Source organism: Canis lupus, chromosome 27 (genome assembly GCF_011100685.1).
Source record: "Canis lupus familiaris isolate Mischka breed German Shepherd chromosome 27, alternate assembly UU_Cfam_GSD_1.0, whole genome shotgun sequence".
Lineage (NCBI taxonomy): Eukaryota > Metazoa > Chordata > Mammalia > Carnivora > Canidae > Canis > Canis lupus.
The window spans coordinates 24,059,766-24,078,049 of record NC_049248.1 but is presented as its reverse complement, the minus strand read 5'-3'; the positions used below and the strand labels follow the sequence as shown (position 1 = coordinate 24,078,049).

The 18,284-nt window shown below is 36.6% G+C and overlaps 1 protein-coding gene across 1 annotated transcript in view; it reads right to left on the bottom strand.

The window, feature by feature from the left end:
* The window catches only part of LOC111092762 (inositol 1,4,5-triphosphate receptor associated 2), a 67,515-nt gene that overhangs the window by 40,923 nt on the left and 8,308 nt on the right, over positions 1–18,284 (bottom strand). Inside the window, 1 exon segment of the mRNA XM_038576157.1 lies at positions 17,371–17,481. Within this exon segment, the coding sequence (XP_038432085.1) occupies positions 17,371–17,481 (111 nt within the window).

Sequence of the window (18,284 nt, the reverse complement as noted above, 5' to 3'; positions counted from 1 at the left end):
TAGTAGGTAAGCTATGAGAGTGACCTTAAAAAGATGACCAAGTACTTCTTATCAGAAGGGTATAGATTTCTATAGATTAAGATAATGGGCAAATACTTCTGGGATGTCACTATAACCAAATATAGAACGCATATTCTAAGCTTACTTGGATGAAGTTTTGTCATTTCTGTCCCAATGTAACATTTATTTGAAGCACAAATTTTGATTCCTAAGATTTTTTTTTTTTGCTGGAAATCATAATCCACATCCTTATGGGAAAATAAAAGATTGTATATATGGGGAAAAAAGAAAATCAGCAAACCATGAAAGAAAATAGCAAGAGAAGAAAGGACCAGAAAAGAACTACAAAAACAACCATAAAACAAGTAACAAAAGGACATTAAGTACATACTTAAAAATTACTCTGAATGTAAATGGACTAAATGCTCTAATAAAAAAAACTAGGGTGACAGAATGGATAAACAAGCAAGAACCATTGATATGCTGCCTGCAAAAGACTCATTGCAAACTTATAGACACATGCAGATTGAAAGTGAAGGGATGGAAAAACACTCATCATGCATATGGAAGTGAAAAAAAAAAGCTAGGGTAGCAATATTTATATCAAACAAAATAGGTGTTAAACCAAAGACTGTAACAAGAGACAAAGAAGGATACTACTAATGATAAAGGGAGCAATACAAAAATATATACCCCACTTACATCAATGGATAGATCATCTAGACAGAACATCAACAATGAAACAGTGGCTTTGAATGACACCTTGGACCAGACAGATCTAACAGATATATTCAGAGCATTCCATCCTAAGACAGAAGTCATATTTTTCTCAAGTGCACAGGAAGCATCTTCCAGAATAGATCACATATTAAACCACAAAATAAGTCTCAACAAATTCAAAAGGACTGAAGTCATACCATGCATCTTTCCAGACCACAGCACTATGGAACTAGAAATCAAGCACAAGAAACAAAAATCTGAAAAGGACACAAATTAAGGAAGCTAAAGAACATGCTACTAAAAGATGAGTGGGTCAACCAAGAAATCAAAGATAAAATTTAAAAATACATGGAGACAAATTAAAATAGAACCACAATGACCCCAAATCTTTGGAATGTAGCAAAAGCTTTCTAATAGGGAAGATTATAGCAGTACGGGCCTAATTCAAGCAGCAAGAAAAATCTCAAATAAAAACTTAGCCATACACCTAAAAGACTTAGAAAAAAAAAAAAAAAAAAAGAACAAACAAAACCCCCAAACCAATAGAAGAAGGAAATAATATAGATTAAAGTAGAAATAAACAAAATAGAAACCAAAATAACAATAGAACAGATCAATGAAACCAGGACCTGGTTCTTTAAAAAGATCAACAAAATTGATAAATCTTTAGCCCGGCTCATGAAAGAGAGTGGTGGGGGGAGAGAAGGGAGGGAGTGAGGGAGGGAGAGAAGGAAGGAAGAAAGAAAGAGGGGAGGGAAGAAAAGAGAAAAGAACACAACAAAAATACAAAGGGTAAGGATTATAAAAAAATATTGTGAAAACTTATATACCAACAAATTGGACAAATTAAAAGAAATGAATAAATTCCTAGAAACATAATACTTCCCAAAGCTGACTCAGAAAGACCATTTGAACATATCGGTTACCAGCAATGCAATTTCATCTGTAATTAAAAAAAAAAACAAAATTCCCAACAAACAAAAGTTCAGAATCAGATCACTTCACAGGTGAATGCTACCAAACATTTAAAGAAGAGTTAATATCTATTCTTCTCAAACTATCCCCCCCCCCCAAAAAAAAAGTAGGAGAGAAAAGAAAGCTCCCAAATTCATTCTATGTGGCCAGGATTACCCTGATACCAAAAACGGATAAAGATACTATGAAAAAAGAGAACTACAGGCCAATATCTCTGAGGACCACAGATGTAAAAATCCTCAACAAAATACAATCAAACTAAATCCAACAATACACTTAAAAAATTCTTCTTCATAATTAACTGGGATTTACTCTTAGGATGCAAGAGTGGTTCAATATTTGCAAATCAACCAATGTGATACATCACACCAACATGAGAAAGTATAAAAACCACATGATTATTTCAGTATATTTGGAAAAAGCATCTGACAAAGTACATCATTTATGATAAGAAAAATAAAACCTTTAGCAAAGCTGCTTTAGAGACAGCATACCTCAACATAATAAAGGTCATATATGAAAAACCCACAACATCTTACTTAATGGGGAAAAACAGCTTTTCCCCTAAGAGCAGGAACAAGGCAAGAATGTCCACTCTCACCACTTTTATTCCACATAGTATTAAAAGCCCTAGCTACAGCAATTAGAAAGACAGACAGAAAGAAAGAGCACCCAAATTAGTAAGGAAGTAAAACTTTCACTATTTGCTGATGACATGAGACTATAGATAGAAAACCCAAAGACTCCACCAAAAAACTACTAGAACTGAAAAATTCAATAAAGCCACAGGATACAAAATCAATATATAGAAATCCATCGCATTTCTATACACTAGTAATGAAGTAACAAAGAGAAATTAAGAAAACAATCCCATGGGATCCCTGGGTGGCGCAGGGGTTTGGCGCCTGCCTTTGGCCCAGGGCGCGATCCTGGAGACCCGGGATCGAATCCCACGTCGGGCTCCCAGTGCATGGAGCCTGCTTCTCCCTCTGCCTGTGTCTCTGCCTCTCTCTCTTTCTCTCTCTGTGACTATCATAAATAAATAAATATTTAATAAAAAAAAAAAAAGAAAACAATCCCATTTACAATTGCACCAAAACCTAGGAATAAATGCGACCAAGTACATGAAAGACCTCTACTCTAAAAACTATAAAACACTGATGAAAGAAATTTAAGATGATACAAATGAATGGAAAGATATTCCATGCTCATAGATTGGGAGAACAAATATTGTTAAAGTGTCCGTATTACCCAAAGCAATTGATAGATTTAATGCAATCCTTACCAAAATGCCAACAGCATTTTTTTTTACAGAATTAGAATAAATAATCTGAAAATTTATATGGAACCACAAAAGACTTCAAATTGCCAAAGCTATCTTGAAAAAGAAGAAGAAAACCAGAAGGATCACAATCCCAGATTTCAAAAACTACTACAAAACTGTAGTAATCAGAACAGTATGACACTGGCACAAAAACAGACAAATAGATCAATAGAACAGAAGAGAAAGCCCAGGGCTCCTGGGTGGCTCAGCTGATTAAAAGTCTGCCTTTGGTTCATATTGTGATTCTGGGGTGCTGGGATTGAGCCCTTCATCAGGCTCCTTGCTCAGTGGGGAGTCTGTTTCTTCCTCACCTTCTTCCTCTCTCCTCACTAATTCTCTTTCTCTTTTTTAAAAGATTTTATTTATTTATTCATGAGAGACAGAGAGAGAGAGGCAGAGACACAGGCAGAGGGAGAAGCAGGCTCCATGCAGGGAGCCTGATGTGGGACTCGATCCTGGGACTCCAGGATAATGTCCTGGGGTGAAGGCTGGCGCTAAACTGCTGAGCCACCCAGGGATCCCCTCAAATAAACAAAATCTTTAAAAAAAAAAAAAAAGAAGAAGAAGAAGAAGAAGAAAGAAGAAAAGAGAGCTCCAAAATAAACCCACACTTAAATGCCAATTTATCCTCGACAAAGGAGGCAAGAATGTGCAATTGAAAAAAAAAGTCTTCTACAAATGGTATTAGGAAAGTCTGATGAATGAAACTGGACCACTTCTTTATACCATATACAAAAATAGATTAAAGACCTAAATATGACTTCTCAAACTATTACAAAAATAATAGAAATGGAAGGAAAACATCCAAACTCATTCTACAAGGTCAGCATTATCCTGATTCCAAAAGCAAAGACTCCACTAAAAAAAAAAAAAAAAAAAAAAAAGGAATACAGGTCAATATCCCTGATAACACAATACTAGCAAATTGAATCTAATAGTACATTAAAAGAATCACTCGCCACAATCAAGTGGGATTTATTCCTGGGTTGGAAGGGTGGCTCAATATTTGCAAATCAAGCAATGTGATACACTCCATTTATAAAAGAAAGGATAAGAACCATATGATCCTCTCAATAGATACAGAAAAGCATTTGACAAAAGTACAGCATCCGGTCTTGAGAAAAAGTCTCTACAAAGTAGGGATAAAGGGAACATACCTCACCATCATAAAGGCCATATACAAAAAACCCACAGCTAACATCCATCCTTAGGATAAAATTGAGAGCTTTTCCTTATGGTCAGGAAAATTACAGGGATGCCTACTCTCACAACTATTACTTCACATAGTACTGGAAGTCCTAGACTCAGCAACCAGACAACAAAAAGAAATAAGAGGTATCCAAATCAGCAAGGAAAAAGCCAAACTTTCATTATTTGCAGACAACATGATACTCTATGTAGAAAAGACTCTACCAAAAAATTGGTAGAACTGATACACGAATTCAGTAGTCACAGGACACAAAACCAACCTACAGATACCTGTTGCATTTCTATACACCAATAATGAAGCAGCAGAAAAACAAGGAATCGATCCCATTTACAATTGCACCAAAAATCATAAGAAACTAAGAATAAACTTAATCGAAGAGGTAAAAGATCTATACACTGAAAACTATAAAACACTTATGAAAGAAATAGAAGATGACACAAAGAAATAAAAAATATACCATGCTCATGGATTGGAAGAACAAACATTGTTAAAATGTCTATACTACCCAAAGTAATCCACATATTTAATGGAATCTCTATCAAAATACCATTAACATTTTTCATAGAGCTAGAACAAATAATCCTAAAATTTATATGGAACTGCAAAAGACCCTGAATAGCCAAAGCAATCTTGAAAAAGAAAAGCAAAGCTGGAGGTATCACAATTCCAGACTTCAAATTATATTATAAAGCTGTAATGATCAAGATAGTATGATACTGGCACAAAACCAGACACATAGGTCAATGGAATAGAAAACCCAGAAATGGATCCACAACTATGTATGGTCAACTAATCTTTGACAAAGCAGGAAAGAATATCCAATGGGAAAAAGACAATCTATTCAACAAATGGTGTTGGAAAAACTGGACAGAAACATGCAAAAGAATGAAACTGGACCACTTGCTTATACCATACACAAAAATAAATTCAGAATGGATAAAAGACCTACCTGTGAGACAGAAAACCATTAAAATACTAGGCAGTAACCTCTTTGACATTGGCCATAGCAACTTCTTACTAGACATGTCTTCTGAGGCAAGGGAAACAAAAGCAAAAATAAACTATTGGGACTATATCAAGATGAAAAGATTTTGTATAGTGAAGGAAACAACAAAACGAAAGGCAACCTTAGTAATAAAAGAAGATATGTAAAAATGACATATCTGATAAAGGGTTAGTATCCAAAATCTATAAAGAGCTTATCAAACTCAACACCTCAAAAAAAATAATTCTGTTAAAAAATGGGTAGAAGACATGAAAAGACATTTTTATAAAGGAGACATCCAGATGGCTAACAGATACATGAAAAGATGCTCAACATCACTCATCATCAGGGAAATACAAATCAAAACTACAATGAGATATCATCTCACATTTTTCAGAATGGCTAAAATTAATGACAGAGGAAACAAGAAATGTTGGTAAGGATGTGAAGAAAAGGAACCCTTTAACAGTGTTGGTGGAAATGCAGACTGGTACAGCCACTCTAGAAAACAATATGGATGTTCCTCAAAAAATTAAAAATAAAACTACTCTACAACCCAGCTTACCCAAAGGTCACAAAAATACGGATTCAAAGGGATACACATCACCCTAATGTTTCTATAGCAGCATTACCATCAAAAGCCAAAATATAGAAAGAACCCAAATGTCCATCAGGTGATGAGTGGACTACTACACAGCCATCAAAAAGAATGAAATCTTGCCATTTGCAAGACATGGGTAAAGCTAGACTATTACACTAAGTGGAATAAGCCAGTCAGAAAGACAAATACCATAGGATTTCACTCATATGTGTAATTTAAGAAACAAAACAGATGAACATTGCAGGAGTGATATAAAGAGAAAAGCAAACCATAAATACACTCTTACTATAGAGAACAAACTAAGGGTTTCTGGAGGGGAGGTGGCGGGGAGATGGGTTAAATGGGTGATGGGTATTAAGGAGGGCACTTGTTGTGATGAGCACTGGATATCGTATATAAGTGATGAATCAATACATTCTCCACCTGAAAGGAAACAAAAAACTGACCACAGAGAAATCCTCAATAAATCTCCAAAAGGAAGCAGTACAGATGAAATGTATTTTGAAAGAAACTAGAAATTAAAGACAAAATGGGAAAAGAAAGAAAAAAAGATCTGTATAATGGAATTTAGGGTACAAGGGAGAGAAGACAGGACCTTTTCTGAAAAGAAAATGTTCTTTTACTATGGGAATCGTAGATCATAAGAATATTTTAAGTCATGCCCCTTGCCTGACATTTGTAGAAAAGACAGGGAAAAAAGAATTATGTTGATCTACATTATTTGCTTGCATCATTATATTTCATAAAATATGCTTGATTTGCCATGTGTTTATGATTCAAAAATATAATTTAGGCTTCTATTGTATAAAAAGCTGCATTATTGTAGGATCCTACAAATACTGACAAGTATAATTTCTTTGTACAGCAGTCAATATTAAGAGAGTTCACATGAATGTGAAAACTAAAGAATCAACAGCAGATACTGTAAATTACAACAGAAAATGAAAATAAACATAGGAATGAATTTGCATTTAAAAAAAAAGACCTAAATATGAGACCTGAAACCATAAAAATTCTAGAAGAGAGCACAGGCAGTAATTTCTCTGACACAAACTGTAGCGACATTTTTCTAGGTATGATTCCTGAGGCAAAGGAAACAAAAGCTAAGATAAATTATTGGGATTACATCGAAATAAACAGTACCTGCACAATGAAGGAAAAAAATAAACAAAACTTAAAGGCAAACTTCAAAATGGGAGAAGACATTTGCAAGTAACATATCTGATAAAGGGTTCATGTCCAAATTACATAAAAAATTTATACAATTAAACACACACACAATACAAATAATCAATTAAAAAAGAGGCAGAAGACATACACAGATATTTCTTCAGAGAAGACATCCAAGAATGGCCAACAGACATACGAAAAGATGTTCAACATCACACATTTTCAGGGAAATGTAAATCAAAACTACAATGAGATATCACCTGACACTTGAAAGAATAGCTAAAATAAAAAACGCAAGAAACAAGTGTTGACAAGGATGTGGAGAAAAAGGAAAAAGGAATCTTCATGTTCCTCATGTTGGTGGGAATGCTAACTGTGCAGCCATTCTGGAAAACAGTATGAAGTTTCCACAAAAAGTTAAAAATAGAATTAGCATATGATCTAGTAATTCCACTACTGAGGATTTACTCAAAGAATACAAAAACACTAATTTGAAAAGATATATGCACCCCTATGTTTATTGCTGCATTATTTACAATAACCAAGATACAGTATCCACTGATTGAGGAATGGATAAAGAAGATGTGTGTGTACACACACACACACACACACAGGAATGAGTTTGCATTTTAAAATGCATTATCTATACTTAAAAATTAAAAATGCATTATATATACATGGAATATTACTCAGCCTTAAAAAAGGATGAGATCTTGCCATTGGTGACAACATGGAGGGTATTGCGTCAAGTGAAATTAAATCAAACAGAGACAAATACCATATGATTTCACTTATATGTAGAATTTTAAACAACAAAATAAGTAAACCAACAAAAAAGCACAAACAGACCTATAAATATAGAGAACATACTGATTGCTGCCAGAGAGGAAGAGGTGGGGGGGATGGCTAAAAGAAGTGAAAAGGAGTGGCAGATATAGGCTCACAGTTGCAGAAAAAGTTATGGGGAGGGGTGTCTGGGTGGCTCAGTCGGCGAAGCATCTAATTCTTGATCTTGGCTCAGGTCATGATCTCAGGGGAATGAGATCAAGCCCCACATCAGGCTCCATGCTCAGTGTGGAGTCTGCTTGAGATTATCTCTCTCCCTCTGCCTCCCCCCTTCCCCCTACTCACTAAGTAAGCAAAGAAATAAAATATTTTTTAAAAAAGAAAAAAATCTATGGGGACAAGATGCACAATATAGGGAATATAATCAGTAGTATTGTAATAGTGTGGTACGGTGACAGTAGCTACACTTGGGGTGAGCATAGCATGATGTAGATTTGTTGAACCACTATGTTGCACACCTGAAACTAATGTAACATTGTGTGTCAACTGTACATCAAAAATAAAGTTAAAAAAATAATAATACCGCATAGATATTTTTCTCCATGCACAAAAAAAGTATTATTAGTCAAATATAAAAATGGAGGGAAAAAAAACAAAGGTATTTAATTAAAGTAGTTTCCCCTCTACCCCAGATAAAATTTCAGTCTCAAGTAAGTACTTTTTAAAATCTGTTTTGGATAAACTGGTGTGTGTGTGTGTGTGGGGGGGGGTTCATTCTTAGATATAGTCAGTCCTACTATCTTATTCAGAAATTAAATTAGTAATCCACACACCCATCTTATTTAAGCAAAAGACATCTCTTTTATTCTAACTGAAGTCTGCCTTGAGATAATTTGCTCTGGGGACAAGGTGGATGCAGGGATGAAGATTCTTCCCTCAAGAAGGTAAATATAGACTATAAGAACAGAAGTCTATGGGACACCTGGGTGGCTCAGGGGTTGAGCATCTGCCTTTGGCTCAGGGTGTGATCCCAGATTCCCGGGATCGAGTCCCACATCGGGCTTCCTGCATGGAGCCTGCTTCTCCCTCTGGCTGTGTTTCTGCCTCTCTCTCTGTGTCTCTCATGAATAAGTAAATCTTTTTTTTTTTTTTTTTAAGAAGTTTAGGGGAATGAGCAGTCATAAAGGAGAATGAAAACTGTAGAGAGAGTATAGCAAGTCCCCTAACTTACAATGGTTTGATTTCTGATTTTACAATGGTTGTAAAGTGATACGTATTCAGTGAAATTGTACTTCAAATTTTGAATTTTGATCTTTTCCCTGGCTATGACACTTTCTTGATCCTAGACAGTAGCAGTGAGCCACAGCTCCCAATCAGCTATGCAAACACAAAGGTAAACAACCAATACACTTACAATCATTTTGTACCCATACAACTCTTCTGTTTTTCACCTTTGGTACAATATTCATTACATGAGATATTCAATACTTTATTATAAAATGGGCTTTGTGTGAGATGATTTTGCCCAATTTTAGGCTAATGCAAGTGTTTTGTGCACTTAAAGTAGGTTAGACTAAGCCATGATGTTTGGTAGGTTAAGTGTATTAAATGCATTTTTAATTTAGAGTATTTTCGATTTACAATGGATTTGTTAGGATGTAACCCCATCATAGGTCAAAGAAGATCTGTATTAATTCAATGGCAAATGTCATTTGGCAGTGTTAGGAGGTATTGAGAAGAGAAAAACTTAAGACATTTAGAAAGATGATTTTTATTTTTTTTATTTGTAGTAGAATCGAAAAGAGTTGTAAAGCCAAAAAGAATATCTTTATCGTATTTTCCTCCACTAAAACTCTAAGCCCTCTATCACATATCTCAAACTAAAAAGGCTTCCTGTCATGGATTTTTCTGTGTCAACTTGGCTGGGCCATGGGATGTCCAAATATTTGGTCAAGTGTTATTCTGGATGTTTCCGTGAAGGTATTTTTAGATGAGATGAACATTTAAATTGGTAGACTAACTAATGCAGATTGTCCTTCCTAATAAAGATAAGTCTGAGTAGAACAAAAAGGTGGGCTCTCTCTAAATAAGAGAATTCTTCCCACCTGGCTGCCTTTGAACTGGGACATCAGCTTTCTTCCTGCCTTTGGGCTCAAACAGAACCATCAGCTCTTCTTTGGTCTTGAATCAGCCTTTGGACAGGAACTCTATCATCAGCTTTCCTGGTTCTCCTTGGAGAAGCTTTGGACTCAGACTGGAACTAAATGGTTATTAGCTCCTTAGGTCTCTAGCTTGCTGATTACCAAGCAGATCTTCGGACTTGCCTGCCTCCATAATCACGTCAGCCAATTCCTTATAATTAATCCATCTATCTAAAAACACATACACACACAGAGAGAGTATTGGTTCAGTTTCTCTGAAGCACTCTGATTAATATCTTCCTTTAGTGAAGCTTCCTTATTTTCTTCAGGGAAATAGTTCCTTAAATCTGGTCCAAGCAGAGAAGCTTTCTGGGAATAAATTAGTACCATTCATCCTACAATGTAATTAAAGGTGCATGGAAATGTTTTGCTGCAAGAATATTCATTATGATGCTATTTATAATAGAGAAAAATAATAGCCAATTGAGACAGATTGGTTAAGTAAAATATGATACATCCTCCAAAAGGTATATGAAAAAAAATTTGTGGACACAGATGAACACTCAAAATTACTAAATGAGAAAAAGCAGATTATAAAAACAAGTCTGGAAACATTCCTATAGTTCCCTTAGGTAACATGTTATATATATAGATCTTAAGAAAAAAAGAATGACCCAAAAAATCTTAAGCCATTTTTAGCAATCATACTGTGGTAGTGAGGTACACAGAATCCAAAGTGTCCCTTATGATCCCTGCCTCCTGTTGTTTATATCCCTGAATAGTTCCCTCCCCTTGGATGTGGGCATGACCTGTGTCTTGCTTCTAACCAGTAGAACATTGCAAAGGTGATGGGATATACATGTATGTGATTATATGATTAAGGTACATAAGATCATACAGTATCTGGCTTTAAAGAAGCAAGATACCATATTATGGGCTTCCTATGCTAAGAGGCCCAACTGGTAAGAAGCTGAAGGATACCTCCAGCTGACAGCAAGAATCTGAAACTGTGTTGTCCTATAACCACAAGCAACTGAATTCTGTTGCCAAAAGCAGGTCAGTTCCCTGTTAAGCCACAGATGACACAGCTGCTCTGGCCAACTTTGCAGCTTTGTGACTTCCTTAGCAGAGGACCCAGTTACGCTGTGCATGGACTCCTGGTCCATAGAAGATATGGGGTAATAAATGTGTATTGTTGTAAGCCACCAAGCTGGTGGTAATTTAGCAAAGAGAAATAATACAAGTAGTTTGGGTATTATTATTCTAAAAGTATTGTATATATATTGAAGAATAAAACAAATGAACATTTATATTGGTGTCATTGAGGACCAGGATTTTCTATGGATAAGAGAGGAAATACAGATACAGAAGAGATAAGTAAAACCCCTATAGTACTAAATTTGCATTGGAAGAAATTTGCTGAACTCATAATGTATTTTATCTTCAAACAATTTAAGTACTTCCAAAATCTGACTATTGAAAAGGCCCATAAAATAACAGCAATCCCTTGCCTCCAGATTGTGGTCTCTATTATTTCCCATGAAAAAGAGCCATGGATACTTAAAGAAATAGATGATTCCAAGGTTGGAGCAGGAAATGTACAAGACAAGCCTAGAGACTTTTACAATACCAGGGAAAATAAGGAAGCTCTTAAAAATAATGAGGACAGGTTAAAAGTATTAGTACCTGGGACATCTGACTGTTACCAGGACGTAATGAAATGCTCAAGTAGATTGACAAGAAATATAGAAAGAATAAATGGCGATAAAAAATACTTCTATTTGGTAACAATTATAGTAATTGATTTAGCATCAATGGATGCTATGTTTCTAATCACAAATTCTAATGTGTAGATTTTTTTTTCCCCCAGACACATCCAAGCAATTCTTAAACACCAGCTGGGTGTGTTACAATTCAACTCAGTTCCGACGCTGTCTAGTGATAGTGTCAGATCACATAGGACCCAGCCCTACAACCTTCAGGTGCCAATCCCAAGTCTAGGATACTCTGACTGACCTGCTAATTGATTGGATGTTCCCATGACCCCTTCCTTGAGTTTGCTAGAATGGCTCACGGAAACTCAGAGAAACATTGTGCTTACTAGATCCTCAATTATAACAGGATATAACTCAGAAACTCCCAGATGGAATAGATGTACAATTCAAGATATGGGGAAAAGGCACAGAGCTTCCAGCCTCTCCTTGGTATACCACTCTCTCCAAATCTTACATGTTCACCAACTTGGATGCTCTCCAAACCCTCTCCTTCTGGGTTTTTATGGAGGTTTTATTAAAGTTTTAATGAAGACTGATTAAATCATTGGCCATTGATGACTAAATTCAATATACAGGCTCTCTCTCATCATCAGGTCAGGAAAGAATGGCTTGAAGTTCCAAACTTCTAACCCTATGGTTGTCTCCTCTAGCAACCAGCTCCCCGCCCCCCTTAGGTGGGGCCCAAAAGTCACCTCATTAACATAACAAGGCACGTTTATTGCTCTCATCATTTAGGAAATTCCTAAGGTTGTAGGAGCTCAGAGACAGAAATGGGACAAAAACCAAATATGTTATTATAAAGCACAATATCATAGATGCTAAAACTAGTGAATGAAAGTCTGATGAGAAATGGATTATTTATATAGACTCAAAGTGTCTTCCCCTAAGTTATTTATTAATTACAAAGGAACAATAGTAACTTTGCAATGGAGTAATTTGGCAGACACTAATCAAGTGATCAAGTTTTAAAATCCTGATATATTGTACTAAGAAAAGTACATCATTTCTGTAATGTGTCTGTGAAAATGTAGAATTTGAAAAATCAAGGAAAATATCAGACATTGTACAAAGTAACTGGCCTATATTCTTCAAAAATTTCAAGGTCACAAAAGACAAGTGAGCAACTTTCCAGATGGAAGGAAACTGAAGAGCTGTGACTACTAAATAGAAGGTATGGGTCCTGGATTGGGAAACAAAACAAAACAAAACAAAAAAAGCTGTAAGGTATGATTGGGACAAATGAGAATATTTGAACATAGACCTTTGAAAAAAAATCATAGTATTGCAGTAATGTTAAATATCCCGATTTTGATCATTGCTCCGTAGTCAGGCAAGCAAATGTCCTTATTTATAGGAAATACATGGGGGTAAGGAGGCACAATATCCACACCCTACTCTTGAGTGATCAGGAGAAGCTTTTATCCTGCTTTTCCTCTAAGAAGACCTAGACAACCAGATAGCTGATGAAGCAAGGTAGAGTTTCCTTTTATCAATTATTCCAGCTGATAAATTAGGAAGGGATGATAGAATATCACCATTTGCACCACCTTATAAAGAATAGGAGCTCAGAGACAGAAATGGGACAAAAAAACAAATATTTTATTATAAAGCACTATATCATAGATGCTAAAACTAGTGAATGAAAGTCTGAATAATAGGCCTTATTAAAAAGAAAACCACAGGCCCAAATTGGTGTCACGTAGGCCAAGTCCCAAACCAGAGTTCAATACCTTATCTAACTGCGGTTTCAATCTCCCCAGAAATGTAGTCTCAACTGGGCAGTGGGGAGTTTTCTGGTGGGTACCAGTGAATCTGCTTCATGGGCCCTCTCTATGCCCTAAAGGAAGAAGAGGTATAGTCTGCATGGTAAGACATCACCATCCTCCACCCCATTCCCTTCCAAATCCTCCCCACTATTCCCCCTAAGTGAAAGCCATCTTGCCTAGAACAATCCTTTCCCACTCTCCTTATAAAAACTTTCTATTTTATACATCTCTGAATTCCTTCCTACCTGCTAGATGAGATGCTGCCCGATTCACAAATCATTTTAAAAAGCCAATTAGACCTTCAAATTTACTCGGTTGAATTTTGTTTTTTAATAGATTTGGTGGCAGTAAAGGATCCAAAGTGAACTTCCAGCAGCATTTGGGGATGATGAAACACAACCATGGTACCCGTGAACCCTGTGAGTTCACTGTTTTTCTTGTCATTTCCGAGAGCTGTGGGCAAATTCCTCTCAATTCTGACCTCTTATCTGTTGTGTTTGAGCTTTCTATCTAATTAGCTTTCCTTTCTATGGTAGGTCAGCTTGTGCTGGCAGACAATAATGCCCCAAGTACAGTTGACCTAGCAGATGTGCCCAGAGCCCGTGGAGCTGGTGGTTCTGCCCAGAGTTTCATTGAGCCGGCAGGAGGGCCTGCCTGGAGCCAAGCCCCTGGCCTCTCAGACCACAATTCCCATAGTGGAAAACTTCAAGTTTCCACAGGAACTGTTGGTGGTACACATAGGGCCTTCTTGTGGCCAGGACACAGTAACATCTCTTGGTTACTTCTGATATATGAAATTGCATGTGTTTATTTGCCTTATTTCGTGTAAAGGAGCAAGGATCTCAGAGGCCAAAAAGCTGCAAAAAATGGTAGGCATAGGCTGAGCATTTAAAGGCTGTTAGAGTACTAGCCACCTCAAGAAGAACCCCCTGACAGGATAAGTTGGTCACAGAATGGGTTAGATTGACATTAGGTCACCCACCAACCGCAAGGAAATTTCCATGCAACAAGGTACGCTATAAAACACACACAGACCCTAACCCTGTAGCGCATCCCTTTTAGGTATTAGTCTGGCTGAGAAACCCACAGTCTTAGGTAAGTGGATTCTTTGTTTTTTTGTTTTTGTTTTTTTGTTTTTTCAATATCCTAGCAGTTAGCTAACAAGACAAATTCTAAAGAGTCACACACATTACCTTTCTGCACACCTGCTTATTTTGTGTCTATGAACTATAGTTCCAGAAATTTCAGATATCTAGAAAAAACAACAAAATCTCACTAAGCTTGTTTTGTGTCCTGTGGAACTTGGCTTGGTAACTGTCAGGTTAAGGCCAGGTCAAAATAAGGCCAGACCGAAATGTAAGTTGCACTTCCTCTGCAGGTAGATATGGCTGAACAGAAATGTGGGTTAACTCCCTTTTCAGCTAGGGTCCTACCAAACTGCTCCCAGCCCTCAAGGGTATTACAACCTGGAAATACAATGGCCATATGGGGAACGTTCCAATTAGGTAAGATCATTTAAGAAGTGCACTTGAAAGCAAAGGCTCTGAAATGAAACAGAATGGGGTACCTGTTTCAACTGGCATGCAGAAGCCTCCAAAAGGTTTTGAAATTCCAAAGGAATTCCACTGAAAGATTCATTACAAAAAAGCTAATGAAAAAGAGACAATGTAACCTACAATAAGACTATAAGACTGATGTAACTCCTACTGCTCACCTCTTTCCTTTGAGCATTCATCCTAGTTATCCTCTGTCTGAATTTTCTTTCCACTCTAAAGAGACTATTAAACAGTTATATTTTAAAATAAGACCATTCAGGGCAGCCCTGGTGGCGCAGTGGTTTACCACCCCCTGCAGCCCCGGGTGTGATCCTGGAGACCCTGGATCAAGTCCCACGTCGGGCTCCCTGCATGGAGCCTGCTTCTCCCTCTGCCTGTGTCTCTGCCTCTCTCTCTGTGTCTCTATGAATGGATAAATAAAATCTTTAAAAAAAAAAAATAAAATAAGACCATTCAGAGCTACCAGAGATCCTCATCAGGCATCTTTCACTCCTTGGTCAAAGTCTGAACTAAGGGTCTTAGTTAAAGATTTTCCTAAATCCAGGGAGGATCCTCGAGAGTTTTTGTAAATAGATTGTTTCCTCAGTACAATCAAAAGATGGAAATAAAAATTCAGTGTTCCTTCTTTCCCAAATCCAGACCCATTGGTTATTGATCCCTTATCTCTTAGAAGTAACTATTTCTTTCTTGTTTGTCTCCTTTTATGTCCCAATGAAGTAGGAAAGCTTGAAGCAACTTCATTTTAGAAAGGCTCCATCTCTGCTATTTTTCTGCTACACCCTATTCACTCATGTTCCATATTCTGCCTCTGAACAAGCCAAAGAAGCTATGTTTCCATTTCAAGGGATGATGAAGGATAGAAGCAGAAAAATGTTTGCCTTTAGCCCAGAAGGCTGACTATAGCCTGCATAGTTTTGATAAGGATCAAATACATGGTGGTTGCTACATTCTTAAAGGGTCTCATGACTGCCTTCACTTCTCACCAATAGTTAATATCAAGCTGAATGATAAGCATGAGAGAAATCTTGCAAAAGTAGTTTTATGGGAAAAAAAAGTAGTTTTATGAACAGAAATTTTTTGAAAACATTTATGAGTTAATACCCTTTGCATATTTCTTCCCCTTTGAGCACTAAGCATAACCAATCACCAGCTTCATACAGCTCTTTCTGCCCACGGGGCCTGTCCTCATGTGACTTAAATAAGCTAAGTTGTACCATAAAACATCTCCAGAATTCTTTCTGGATTGGTGGCCTAATGACTCTGCAACAGGTGGACGCAAGAAAGTTAATCACTGAGTTTTGGCCAAGACCCCAAACACCAGATAACACTTAAGAAGAGCCAGATCCTAAACATGTTCCAGAACATTAGTTTCAAACAAACCTCAGCTGATGCTGGCCCCAATAACCTTATTTTCAGTAATTTATGGAATAACACCTATTGTTCACCTGCCATTTGCCTTGACTGGATCCTACCTACCCTAGATTCCTGGAGGAACAAGTACCCTAGACTCTCCTAATATAAACCTCTAGCAATGATGAGACTCATTTTTCCCCCCTTTCTGAGCGTCCCAGATACTCTGCTATTATCTGTCTATCACTTACTCTATTCAAAAAACTCTATTTTCACTTTCTCTGGCTCATACTTGATTCCTGTTCTGCACGAAGCCAAGGACCCTCTTGGCTGGTCTTGTGGGTCCCTCCCCTGGGTTCTGGGACTCGGCCTGCTTGCATCACTTAAGAATGTGGCTTGGCTTTCTGCCTGCCTGGGATATGCAGGTTGTCAGTTCTCTCATTGGCTATGTTTGGGAGTGACTTTAAATCTTGTAAGAATAGTAACTATTACATACTCTAAAATTAACAAATTTTTAAATAATTTTATTCATGTATTCATGAGAGACACAGAGAGAGGCAGAGACATAGGCAGAGGGAGAACTCAATCCCAGGACCCTGAGATCACAACCTGGGCCTAAGGCAGATGCTCAACCACTGAGACACCCAGGCGCCCTAAAATTAACAATTTTGAGCTAATTTTTTAAGTGGTTTTATAAATTTGAGATGTATATTTCTTGTGAGGAATCACTGATGATATGTAAGTAGTTCCAATGATTGAAGCTGGAAAATCAGTTGATAAGCTCAAAAAAATTATTCAAAACATTGGTAAAATAGGCAAAACAGGTATAAAGAAATTATAAAAAAATAACTAATGCCTAAACAGCCATTCTTACTCCCAAATTAGGTTGCATCCATCAGGTATGTAAACACAACCACATAGAGCACCACGCATAAACTACTTCCCTTTTGCTCACAATAGAAAGTACACATGACTTGATGAGAACGTTTCAGCAGATAATTTTCAACTTACCTCTACATTCTGTGTCACATGCATGAAAAATACTTGTGAGTAACTCCTCACAGGTCCTGCTAGTGCTGTAGGTTACATCTTCTTTGACATTATAGTTTCCTAGTTTCCATCCTATTAGAAGAAATTTTGTAAATCTAGGTGCTTTCTGTGCTACAATTGCTAATTTATTTTGTTTTAATTTTAACAAAAGAGACATATTTCAATAGCAGCCCATAATACCTATTACTTGACATGAAAAGACCAAACAAAAATTTTGTCTTGAAAGTCTATTATTCATTTTTCCTTTTAATTTATGTTTTGTTAAAGTAGAATAAAAGAGAGATGAAAGAGAAGGAAAGGAGTTTTTGCCTTATTAAATTAAAAGCATTCTATGAAAAAGTAACTAGTAAAAAATAAAAAAATAAAAAACTAGTACAACACAACAAAAATATTTTTTAAAAAGTAGAGGAAACAGAATAATTAGCTATACAGAAGAAATATCATCTTACATTGTTTTGCTTTTCAGTGCCCATCATGTATAGGACTCTATGAGTAATCCTCTAAACAGAGTTCACAAAATTTGAATTGAAATTGGCCTGTGAAATCAATATTCTCCTCTGGCCTATCTATTGGCATTACAATGGAGCCTACACTGTCCTACGTTTTACTTCTACACACACACACACACACACACACACACACACACACAGTTAAAATTGTAGTTTTTGCTCTAGAGAAAATTTGTTTCCAGGTGAGTAAACAAATACCAATGATAATGATTATAAATACAGTCTGGAATTTCTATCATGTTTTTAATTAAAAACATATAGAGAATACTTACATTTCACATGTAAGATTTTATTTTAAGAGAAAAAAAGGGTGAGTCTTGCTGAAAGGTGGCAGAGCAGGATCCTGAGCTCACTTCCTCCCACAGA